We start from the raw sequence: 13,135 nt of genomic DNA on the forward strand, positions 1-13,135 counted from the left end.
TGTTTGGGTGTTGAAGTTTATCTCGAATCATAATTTTCTTTCTCAAGGCCGGAGAATGAAACACTATTTATATGTGTGACCTTGAACTGCCTCGGGTAGGACTTAAGATTTGTAATGTTGCTTTGTTTGTTGACCCATTTACCTTCATGCACTGCAGCAGTAATAAATGCAAACAGACATTCTGAGCATCAGAGATCACGTGATGGCGGCTGAATCATCACTCTTTCAAGCTCTGTTTGTGCCGTGCAGTTAAATGCCTCAGTAATTTGGGGATAAAACATGTCTGTAGTTCTCTGTTGTAATCCTGCTTCTGTTCTTCTTCAGAGTCACCTCCTCCTCCATACTCAAGGCTTTCCCCTAGCGACGAACACAAGCCACTGGGTAAGTTTGTCTGCAACAAACCCGTCCTAAAACATCTTCTACCTCTTTGTCTGTTTTTAGTTTTCACTATAGTTTGAACCATGTAGCTGCTCTGTACACTGTGTAAATACTTCTGGATTAATAGACCAAAAGAAATTCTCTAATAAGAACATTTTTGCCTTCTCTTCTAATTCATAATTTTGGTGATACATGTTTTTCATTGCACAGCGAAGATATTCATTTTTAATGACCTCCAGATAAACAAAAAAAGTTTCGTCTTCTGTCTGCTCTCCATGGCTCTGCCTATTCTGTATCTCATGCCCTCAGCGCCATTGCTCCAATAGCCTGACCTAAACACTGCTTTACTGAGTACAGCATACTGTCCAGTTTGTGCAGGTTACCTACCATAGGAAAATCTGAAAATACAGATTTCTACTGTAATAACAGGTTTCTACTGATTAATACTTGATAAATACATTCAGAAATATTTTAAAATAATAAAATGTAATTAAAGTATTAAAAAAATAACCCGCTAGTAATGTAATGGTATCTCCCTTTAATGATTTGGTTTTGTGATATAAATTACAATGTGTGAAAATGAACAGTGCTTAATATGTGAAAAGAAAATGTGTATATTGATGTTTGGGTTTGCAGTTTGTAGACTAGCAGGTAGCAGGTTTACATGCTCAGTACAAATTGGGTACTGTCGCTTTAAGAGAATTGTGAGCCTCATGGTTTCAGAGGTTTAGTGCTATTTTGAAAATTGTCAGGGAAGCACTGGAAAGTAAATGTTTGCGCATGTGCTCTCAGTAAGACAAAAATAAATAAATAAATAAATAAATAAACAAACAAACAAAAATCGTAGTTCACATCACACAGACTGCCAGCCAAACTGTGGCCCGCTGAACCATGGTTTTAGTGCATTACAGCATATGGTCAGACATACAGGCATATACTAAAATGCTTTAATACGGATGATTTAGGCACAGAACAAATACAGAATCAGATAGATTTTATGATATTTTTGTAAATAAATGATCAAATATACAATTGCATTCATTTCATGTACATAGCACTCGACATACATAGAATGTACATACATAGCACTACAAAACGAGCAACAAAAACATGTAAGAGAATAACCTGGCCCTCGCAGTGAAGCCACTGCCATCAACTCTCACCCACAGCTCCAATCCCTGGCTCTAGAGAGGGATGAAGAGGAAGCAAAGAGTACAACAACGTGAAGAATTTTAATGGTGGCAATTAGGCACAGTGACCAGGAATGTGTGCGGTAGCCGAGAGAGAGCGGAGACTGCAGCCAGCATCCGGCGGGCCCATTTTCAGCATGCCAGTGTGGAGGCGGACTGTGCTAGGGCCTGGCTGTGGTGAGGGCCTGCCGGAGCCTGGCTGTTGGTCGGGGGCTAGGCCGGGATATCCCCCATTAGACCCACCCAGCCCTGGGGGAAAAATGTGGGAAGGGGCAATTTGGAATGGCGCCATTGTAAAGAGGGCTGGCTTTGTGGTCTGAAGTTAAGTTTGGTCATCATGTTGGCCATGGCTGTCAGCTGTCTTTTTTTTTTGGAGAAGTCATAGCTTACAAAGATGTACAATGCAACTGCACGTTTGTCGTCATGTTAGGATAGATGTAAAGGAGTGTCACGCCTTATATATACCTTGTAGATCTGGAAGATCACTCTGAAAAACCTGTAAATAAACTAGAAACTTTTAAAAAGGATGAAGAAATATTCCAGCTGGCACCATTTTGTGATACATGTCCAATTTAATCACAACCCATTGACTATTTTAATGCATTTTGAGTCATATCCCTTCTACTGAAGCTCATGTTCAGATGACTGTCAGATAGACTTGATCTACTTATAGGAGGCTTTTTTCACAAACTTGTGAAGTCCATTACAGCTTGTGTGCACTTGGCCATTTACCTGTTTTAGCAGGACCCTGAGTGGCCAGCATTTAAGCCATTTAATCTATTTTAGTGTTAAATGCAAACTGAATGAGCTTGAATACTCATTCAGGGAAAAACACAGTGTATCCAACAAGAACAAAAGCATTATGCTTTTATTTGATACGGTAATAAAAACACGGTAGCACACAGAAAGTGCAGATTCTACACGCTGATCTGTTTTACTATTTGCTGAGTGTTCATGCATTGTGTACATTTCCATTCAGTTGATTTCCATTCCCACGGTAGAATGACCACTTGGGTGCCTGTGAAAAGAGGCTACAACAAAATCTAATTATAGTGATAATGTCATTCTTAATAAAAGGCATTATATTAGAAAATCATGCAAAATTGGATAATTTCTTCTCACTCTATGTGTATAACTCTAACTGAGCTGTGCAAAAGCCCTAAGATCCACAATGTCCTTTAACAGCACGCCAGTGCCATTGCTTTAACTGCATGTACATAATGGAATTGTTTTGAAATGGAATAGCACAGCCTTCCATGTAGCACAAGCTGAGCTGAAATAGAAATGTACTTGGAGATATAATGGAGTGCAGGTACAAAGTCCAAAACATGAAGTACATATGTCTGCTGCAACTGAGCTGCAAGTGCTTGACAAGAGTTTACATGCTAAAGTCAGACTAATGGCCTCCTCTTCCCTCAGATCTGTCAGATTCCACACTGTCTTACACTGAAACGGAGGCTGCCAGCTCGCCAAACATCACCCAAGGGGAATTCTCAGGTGAGTTGCTTTTTTTCCCTACTTTGAATCCCACAGAGCTTTGAACAAGCCATCGCTGCGCCAAAAATGGCTATGCCTTGCATTCTAAACATTAGCATGTCCTGCGCCACGCTTGCCAGAGTCAGTGCTGTTTTCCGACCCATGAGGTAATATCGCTGTTCAAACAAAAGCTACGTGCTGGCGATGGTGACCTTGTGTCAGATATTTACTCTCTCGCTTTTTTTTTGCGCTGCTAGAGGGAATAGTTTGTAGAATGAATCATCCGGCAAGCCATTTCCCCCACGAGACATTGTTATACTAATGGATATCAAGTTTTATCATACCTGTTCTGAAAGATTACTCCACACGTCAGCTGTGGCAAATGAGCCGGAGTTCCTGGCGAAAGACAAAACTCCTCCATTCCTCAAACGCTTGGCGCTGCGTTTGCCTAAAAAGGGTGGTAAAAGGGTTAACATGCGGAAAGTGCTGTGTTTTATTTTTTTGTGGGCATTGAGAATGTAGGCTCTCATGCAGTTGGGGTAAATGTGCAAACTTTGCAGGTAATTTGTTTTTTATGTTGTGCTTTACTCCTCCTCATTAAAGGCCATTAGGAGCGGGGCAAGCGCCGGCGCAGATAAAGCTTTCATTGTGCGGCCGGCTGAGGCGCAGTGGGCCGTGCTGGCCACAGAGCCGGCCTCCCCTCCTCTGTTTTTCTTTCAGAAATATTTGAGTGGGATCAAATTGTAATAAGATCCAAGCTCGCTGGGACACACACTCGCTTGCATATACACACACACACACACGCGCACACAGAGAGGGACGTTTTAGACATGCTGGCCATTCGTGCACACACAGGCACACACACACACCTCCACACACATACGCACAGAGTTACAGCTCTATCTATCTAGGCAGGCTGAAAGTGGGCTGCAGCGAGGGAGAGAGGGAGGGAGGGAGGGGAGGAGAGAGTGCGTGGGGGGGAGCGGCTTTCTGCTCCTGTGAATGAGGCCACACTAAGAGAAAAGAGGAGAACCAGCCCCGTCCTGTCTCCTGATTTGAGACGAAACACTCCCCTCTCATGGCATGAGCTCAACATGCCTGTCTCATAAAGCTGGAAGCACATTGTGCTTGCGTAGGATCACGGCCACAGCAGAGAGAGGAGAAAAATGAGGCCTCTCCCACCTTTTAGGGCAGCGCGATATGGACAACATGCTGGTGCCCCAGTTATGTTGCAATGCACCTTGCAGTCCACCTTTCAAATGCATTGGTGAGTCAGTACTGTGGCATGATTACAGATTGACCTAGGGGTGTAACGATTCACATTCATCAATTCATCATTCGATTTGACTCAGTGGTGTCTGAGTTTGATACAGCTAAAACTGTGAAAAGGGTAAATGCATTTAAGAGCATTTCACAGTAAACATACAATAAGAAGGACAAAAGCTGGGCTTTATAGCATCCTGATCTGACGCTCTAACCACAAGCTAGGTTTGGCCCCAAGCCAGGGTTAAACATTTGAAAATGGACTGAAAGTTCACTGAGTTTATACTGTCCACATAACAAGCCTAAATACGCCAACATGACACATAAATCACTTTAGAGCATTCAACTTTTTTTTTTTCAAATAAAAGCTATTATTATTTCCTGGATCTTATAAAGACATAGGATGGCACTTCGATATCGGTGGGTCAAAATCAGCAGGATCGAATATAACAATATCGGAATAAAACAATGAATTTGATACAATCTTGTTTCCAGTCTAGCCTGAAATGGAGCACACTCATGCTGTGTGATGTCATGTTGTGTGTCTGAGTAGGTGAGTAGCAACATAATGGCCTGCTTTTTGGATATTACTCTGAATATCAGGATAAGGATAATATTCATGGTAAAGAGATTTTAAAAATTTCATGACGAATGTACCAATAGAAATGCTCCAAAATGGCTGGGAATAAAATCCTTATACATTGACTTCCATTGAAAGGTAGGAAGGTTTTTTCATTTCGGAGATACCAGATTTGTGCATGACAGCAACAATAAATACCTGCGACCTGTTACCCTGCTGCTGCCCTAAGAACTTTAAAAACCTAAATTCATGTGTGCAGGTTTACAGATATGGATGTGTGTGTTTGTGTATGAGAGATGTATGAGGAGTATGACACTTGATGTGTGGTAGACTGAGGCATATATAAGCTACTGTGTAACTGTGTATCCAATATATGCACAAACATATGTGGCCAAGAAGCCTGATTCTGTGTCTCCTCTGTACCGTTAATTAGATCTCCTGTCTTCTGCATGGCTTGTATACACACATGTCCACCGCTCTTAAGTGCAAGATGACAGAGGGGTTTGTCAAAACACAAAAATAGCAGCGTCAGCACAGAATGATCCAGTTTGATCTGCCCTCTTTAGGTAAGACCTACAAGCTGTGCTTTTTCTAACAACGCACAAAATGCGATTGGCTGGATTTGACACAAAGCACAACTAGGAATAGGCAATTTTCACTGGGGTTATTTATATGTTAAGCTAACACAGTAGCCACATCCTGACACAGATTACGTCAGTTACACTCACAGAAACCCTCATCTTGAACTGTGAGTGGTCAAGATGCTCACAGCACATAGTAAATGGTAAAGGGACTTGCAAAGACCACTACTGCAATAACGATTAACAAACAATGCACTGTGCAGCTTGATCACCCTTTTTTTCCCAAGTTCGGAGTAGCATACTTTCCATTCACGTAGCACGTATGAATGGTATGAATGGAGCACCAGGCCAGATGTCTAAACGCTTGGCCTCACTTCACACTCTTCGCTACTCCTTGGGCAAGCGACACTCCCTGTGTCAACAAACGCCATTGCAAACACTAACTCTGATTCTAGCTGTCTGGATCTGGTGTGGAGAAGTGTGTGAACTGCTTGCATTTGCCAGGGCTCTGTGTTATTCCAGCATGCACAGAGGGTCATTTTTTAACATCATTGTTTTTTTTATGGCTAAGCCGAGGGTCATTTCTTGGTTTGCCCTGGTCAAATAACTGATTTGAAAGTGGGAATGAGCAGCAATCTTTAATGAAGGATGTTTTTTGCATGGACCTTGCGGTGAGGTCATTTTCCCAGAGTCCCTAAACACCTCCACTCTGTCTTATTATCTGCTGCTTCGTGTGACTAATTATGTTTATCTTGGGCTCAGCGTTGTGCAGAATTCTTTAAGAAATGCTGTTCCTACAGAATTCCCTCAGCACACTCGCAGAAAAGAAGAATCCTTCTTCGTCCCCCCCAACCCCCCCACCCAAGCACTTATCAGCACACCTCCACATCCGTCTCCGGCTCCAGAACCCTACCCTCCCTTCTGGCCTGCAGAAAGCAGAGATCAATTGAGCAGCGCTCAAAAGTGTGGTCCGTCCGCCCACGTCCCGCTCCCACACGCAGGAACTAGTAAAGCGCTTAAAAGTGGGGCCGGGGGCAGATTGTGGGGAAAAGGGGGGGAAAAAAACTCCCTGCTGTAGATTGTAGCCCCCAGGCTTCTGTAATACCTGCTCCAAACACTTATCCCTCGCTGTTTGACAATCGCTGCAAAGCACGTCTCAACTGGACCGGTGAGATGAGCCCTTAGAGAGGGAGTTTTTTTTTTAACTTGAACTTGAAAACTTTTGTTCAAAAGCCAGAGTTTTAAGAGGCGACATGTTTTTGTGTCTCTTTCAGACATTCATCTTGGAACACAGCATCTGGGTTTTGCCTGCTCATGTCCTTTCCTTGATTTCATTACGTTCCTCTGCAGTTCCTCTCTATCTACTGGGAGGTTTTGAAATCTTTCCAGGGTCATGTCTAATGAGAATTGGTGCTAGGGTGAATGCCTTTGTTTTTGTAAGAGCACTATCAAATTTAACTACATGGAAGTCCTTAAGGAATTGGACAGTTATACAGTTTTGATTATTTTGGCTCTGCACTCCAGCACACTGGATTTGAAAGGAAACTTTGAGGTTAGAGTATAGAATGTCAGCTTTAATTCATGGATATTTACATCTACGTCAGATGAGCTGTACAGTCACGAGCAGTAGTTTGAACATCCCTGTTCAAATGACATGTTTTGATGGATCCGAAATGAAAGTATGAGGGTAAAATATAGAACGGCAGACTTAATCCATGGATGTTTACATCTACAGTGGGTGAACTATACAGCCGTAAATTCAGACACCCCTGTTCAAATGACATTTTCTGGCTGGATTTTCTAAGTGAACACAAGTTACAAATCCTCTACTTGAAATTTAGATATGCCATTCCCCCACATGCTGAATTTAACCCACTAAAGATGTAGCTTATTTTCATAGCCATAGGCAAGCATGACATTTGACTTGGGATGTCCAAACTTTTGCATAGAACTGTATGAATCAGATTTACAATTCCGTCAATTCAGATATCAAACAACCACAATTAGAATCTGTGTTAGACAGACTTGACTTCCCACTTTAACCCATGCGTGCAATGATTGCACACATACACACTAGTGAGCACACACACTCAGTGGACAGTGAACACACATGCCCAGAGCGGTGGGCAGCCTCCGCTGTGGCACCTGGGAAGCAGAGAGGGTTAAGGGCCTTGCTCAGCCCTGAGCCACCACTGCCCCATAAGTAACTGGACAAATGATCACACTCTTACATAAAATGATATAAACTTTTGTTTATTGCTTATGCAACTAATAGATTTTTAAGATTGACAATGTGTCTATTCTGCTAGTGTTTTCATTTTTAGTAAAGCTTTTGTTAGTCTCCAACACTCAGCTGACACATTTACTTTGTATGTATGTATAAAACTGTAAAAATGTATATTACTGTCCAATTACTGACTGATCAGTGTATGTTGCATATACACTTGTCTTTTTTTCTGTGATCTTTTTTTTTTTAACCCATGGCCACTAAACATATGGCCCTGGGGTAACACATCTGTGTGCTAGGTGTGTGTCTGTGCGTGTGTGTGCTCTATCGGTGACTGGGTAGTCATGCAGAAACACCTGTTTCCTCGCTTGTGGTCGTGTGGACATTAGAACGATGCCCTTTGAAGTTTTTGCTCATTGCTTCCTGTATAACTGTGTGTATTAGACTGTGAGTTTCCCCTCCGAAGTGGGCGTGTGTGATCTGCGTGTGTCACACGTTCGGGCAGCTGGATGTGTAACATCGAGGAGATGTTGCCTCTTCTCTGCCAATGCCCCCAGTGCCCCCTGAGCCGTCAAGCCTTGTGATAAAGTGCACAAACACGTGGGTTTGAACCTTTTTAATTCCTAATAGGTTATGATTGGCATTTTGCTATACTACTTAAATTTAAGTACACAACTGCGTAAAAAGGAGTGCATTTTTGGTGTTTCAGTAGCAACTGTGGTAAAATTTACCACACCGGTAAAGAATTAGACCGTACTAAGTTATGTTTTCATCACTTTAATAGAGATGCCATTGATTCCCATCCTGCACAGTGGCACGTTTTCGGTGTGTTTCAGCGTGGAAATGCTTTACAATAAAGGAAGCCATCTTTCCTCCAGGCATGAACGAGCTGTTACACACCTTGTTTGTCTTTTTTCTGCCAAGTTTGTGGAAACACGTTCCCGCCATGCCTTTCACTCTCAAATCACGACTACTTTAAACAAAGCTACTGCAGAAACACTCCGACAGCAATGGCACGTGTGTTCATAGTGCATTAACTGCACTAAAATAGTTCACATAAGTAATTCACAACAAACAGAAGCCATCTGTTCTGCTCTAGACATATCAGAAACGAAGTGAGAAGCGACGACTGCTGCCGCAATGTCGCTGAAACAGCCTCGCACTGACGTCATGATCTCTGATAGGTTATACGGCTGAAGAATGCTCCCTTAAGAAGCCTGGCGGAATCAGCTGCCAGATGTCAGAAAGGAAACAAATGCAAACTATTTACAACTGTACAACTGTACATTCAGATGGTGTTACATCATAATTATGTGCATCAGTTAACATCAGTGTGGGGAGTGAGTTGTGTCATCGCTCTCTAGGCTGTGGGGTTGCCTGGCGCTCCTGGTGAGGCATAAGTCACTTTTGCTGGGTTCCCTCATGTGAATGGCATAGCTTGAGAGCTTGGAAATGACTCGGCATGTGTTCTCCAGGAGGATGGAGTGCCATTCCAGTGCTTTGAAAACATGGAAGGTCTCAGGTCTTGGTGGAAGTTGGTGAACAGTAGGTCTACACTCTTAAAAATATTGGTTCTTCAAAAGGTTCTTTGAACGATTCTATAGAAGAACCACATTTGGTTCTTCTACCACTTGATGGAAATGTTCTTAACCAATTTTAAGGTTCTTCACACTGGTTCTTCTATGGCATTGATTAACAAACTACTTGAAGCACTTTTATTTTTAAACTTGTAGTCTTGTAGACTTTTCTACTGACCTGAGACCAAGACCGGGACCACTCAGCTGGTCTAGGCCAACCATAGCCAAAAGCTAATATCCCCAAACACACAGTCGCACATTGTGGCCAGATTGAGCACTGCAAGATGTTGATGCATGGTTCAATATACAAATAACAGACCAATTTCCATAATCACTCTAATTACAAAAGGGTTGTACTGTTGTTATGGGAGAGAACCCTTTTTCAGTACTGCACAGAACCCAATTTACCTATATTGATATACCAGCCCTTCCTGAGAAGATAGGAACAGTTAGGATTTTCTTGGAATGGTCTGATCCTGTGTCAGCCATAGCAAGGGAGCTTGCAGGCCGAGAAAGGAAGGCTGGGATTTAGTAATGCTACACTGCTCTGTGTGTTTTTGGTGGGGAGACTGCAGCCTGTGTGGCTCCTCCATTGTCGTGTGAGGTTTAGCAGGGCTCCTGCGGCAGACTGGCTTTGTAGGTTTGAGGGGGAAGCAGCTTCCTTTGGCTTCCTTTCATGGCTAGGGAGAATTAAACAGAATACGTCAAATTCCTTTGTATGATCCAAGTGCCTCAGTTTATTCTCGCTTGTAAACTTTTACCACTTGCATCTCAACTCTGTTATCCGGTAACAACCAGAGGAGGACAGGTTTCTCACAAGATTGAAAATGGCTCTATTTAAACCTCGGATTGGAATCGGCTGATACTCCAGGTTTCAGTATGAGGAACCGGAAAAGGGAAGGTGGTATCATGTCATCCCTAGTTTTCACTTTAAATGCCTACATCAGCTTCCAGTGGTTTAGTTTTGGTACAGGTTGCGCAGCTGCGGTTAGAATTACAGTGGAACTGCTGTGTTTGTTTTCTGCTTGGGACAAGTGAGGGTTTTCTGTTGCAGACTGATGGCCCGACACTCACACACACGCACACAAGTGCACATACACATATACTGTGCTACACACAGTGTTTTTAATGCTGTTCTTCTCTGATGCACAGGCTGTTATAAACACACATGCCTGTCTGGCTAGGTCAGCCTGAACCACCTCAAAAGTTCATCTCATTCCTGGAGTGTGTGTGTGTGTGTCTGTCTGTGCGTGTATGAGGAAGAAAGGGGTCCTGGAAGTGCACAGCACAATTAAACAGAGTAATCAAAGCATGTGACGCTGTACTGATTACCACTGATTAGATTGTATCCGTAGATTCTGAGCAGACTTAAAAGGCATGTGATGTCTTTCCCTCAAATTGAGCTCATTAGCTTCTTCACCGACGTCTGAAAATGGCCAGATTGTATTGTGAGTTCTTTCGGAGCTGATGCCCTTCATGCTTTTTTAACGTTATTTGCCACACTTTGCGTTATCGGACCACAGTTTGCAAACGCGGCCTCGTCAGAAGCCTTTGATTCAGGATTAGCCGTAGTATTTGCTGCACAGACGGGGCCTTGTTCCTTTCTGAAAGAAGCTAGGATGGACAGGATGCCGTAATCTGGATGACATCATGCACAGCAGACCTCAATGTTAGACTAAGAATTCATATAATATAAATCCATTGGTATTTTAGAGTTAGCAGTCACTCTGCTTAGATGCTATGTGCAGATTTACTCATTTCCTGCAAGCCATCGTTATGCAGTTCACTGCCATACCTTTATGTTGCATAAACAGTCTGTTTAGTGTACATCATTTGTTTGCTAAATATTACAGTGCACTGTGGGATTGCTACAATTTTGGCACTACGCTTTCAAACAGCACTTCAAAATGGCGGAACCCCCAAGAAGTGCACTGTATAGTGAACAGGGCACTAGCTACTCTACACTCTAAGCAGAAAGAGTTCTTTATGGCACTGAGAAAGTAGTGGAACCTTTTTGGTATTTACATAGATCCATCTACAAAAGGTTTTTCACATCTGATGAACCCATTGACGAGGCAAAGATCCATTTTGCCACTTGTAACCATGCCATCATCATATGATAATATGAGAGGAGACTCTTAAGAGAGATGGGCTGGGTTGGAGTTCCAGCCCAGTGGCTTCTGCTTTGGGGTAGAAGGCCAGGCCGCCCCTCTGGTAAGTGGAGATAGGAATGAGAGATACGAGATTGAGATTTAAATGGAACTGGCAGAGTGTTGGTGGGTTGGGAACATTTTGTTGCGAACACCTGAACAAGGTAGACGGGGCGTTTGAGAAGTCATGGTTTTATATTAAACAGTTAGCTTTACGAAAGAACTAATGAAGAACCCTTTTAGGTAAATTTAGCTATAATATAATGACATGTCCTAATAAACTGATTCATGACCAGTGTCAGTGTGTTTGGACTTGTCTTTTTTTTCAGTGGAGACACCCTGACCCCAGTGGCCATCTCGTCTCTTTGGTTACCTGGTGACCATGAGAAATGTGTGTCAGTCATGTATATCAGAACAAAGGGACAGGAGACTACTAGATAGCAAGCTAAAATGGCTCCTGGCTGTGGAAGCACTGGGTCACACCAGATCGTGTTAACTCTCCCTCTCTTTCTTTTTTGCTGTGGTTCATCCCAGTGGGCCGTAGCCTCTCTTTCCTTCTCCTTATCTCTCGTTCTGTAGCTCTCTGTCTCTATCTGCCTGGCGCGAGGCCTCAGGTTTCCACCGCAGTCCCCAGGCCTGGCCGCGCTCCCCCAGGGCCTCGCAAGCTCCAGGATACGGGATGTGGAAATAATGTGACTCGAGTACTTCCACCCTGCCTCCAGAAAATCAGGTTGTGCGGATTGTTTATTTGAGGGGAAGGAGGCCTCGGCCAAACATCCTGTTTTAAAAAGCCTGCCTGGGTTTTGTAGCGCCGGGGCGCTGGGCCCCGCTCAATCGCCCCTTTGACGACAGGGGGAGGCTGAGGAATGTTGAAGAGAAGGCCAGTGGCCTGGAGGTGATGTGTTAGCATTTGTGTATGTGTGTGAATGTGTGTGTGTGTGCTTGTTAGTAGACCTTCCTGACATGTTTTGTTCTGAGTTTTGCACATGGAGTGTGTGATACCGAACACAAATACATACACACACACACAGGCTGTCACTGAGACTGCAGGACTCTCTACGAGTGTGTGTTCCTGTCCAGAGAGCCTGGCTTCCTTTTCCCCTTACATAACACAAGTAAACTACACAAACACACACATGGTTATCAGTCATTAGAGGACAGCTGCATGGGCTACTTACCTCCACTCTACTGTACTACAGTACAGTTACCAGAACCACGGTGGCCTATTTACTTCCTTATCACTGCTCCTTTCTAAGCACTTTAAGTAGGCTTCGGAATTGGCAGCACATTGCGCTCAGTTTACGCCCTGCATGATTTCCAGCACGCTGCATTTGATACATAAATAAGAGACCCAACAAGCCCCAGCCTAATCAATCAAATAACTTGGTTCCAGATACTATATACCCTGCTTCTAAATTGCTGCTACTTTCTGTTACATCCTTGTGTGATGCTGTTTTCTCAACATTAGCCAACTTTTAATTACGTAAATTAAAACAGTTAATCAGTAATGAGTTTACATTGTAAGTTGTCTGTGCAGATTTTATTAGTAAGCAGTAGGGGTCTAATGGTGCACAAAAGAGTTCGGTTCACACACACAGCCTATGATGAACCATTTTGGCACCATACCTAATGTCAGGCTGGGCTAGAGGGGTATAAAGCCTCCCAGCATTGAGCTGTGGAGCAGAAGAACTGTGTTCTCTTGAATGACGGGAT

General features: G+C 43.2%; 1 protein-coding gene across 1 annotated transcript in view; it reads left to right on the forward strand.

Moving 5' to 3' along the window:
* Window positions 1-13,135, forward strand: part of smad6b (SMAD family member 6b) — a 38,163-nt gene that overhangs the window by 6,509 nt on the left and 18,519 nt on the right. Inside the window, exons 2-3 of the mRNA XM_072694800.1 lie at window positions 325-381; window positions 2,988-3,065. Of these exons, the coding sequence (XP_072550901.1) occupies window positions 325-381; window positions 2,988-3,065 (135 nt within the window). The remainder of the gene's footprint in view (window positions 1-324; window positions 382-2,987; window positions 3,066-13,135) is intronic.

This window comes from Salminus brasiliensis, chromosome 13 (assembly GCF_030463535.1).
Source record: "Salminus brasiliensis chromosome 13, fSalBra1.hap2, whole genome shotgun sequence".
Taxonomy (NCBI): domain Eukaryota; kingdom Metazoa; phylum Chordata; class Actinopteri; order Characiformes; family Bryconidae; genus Salminus; species Salminus brasiliensis.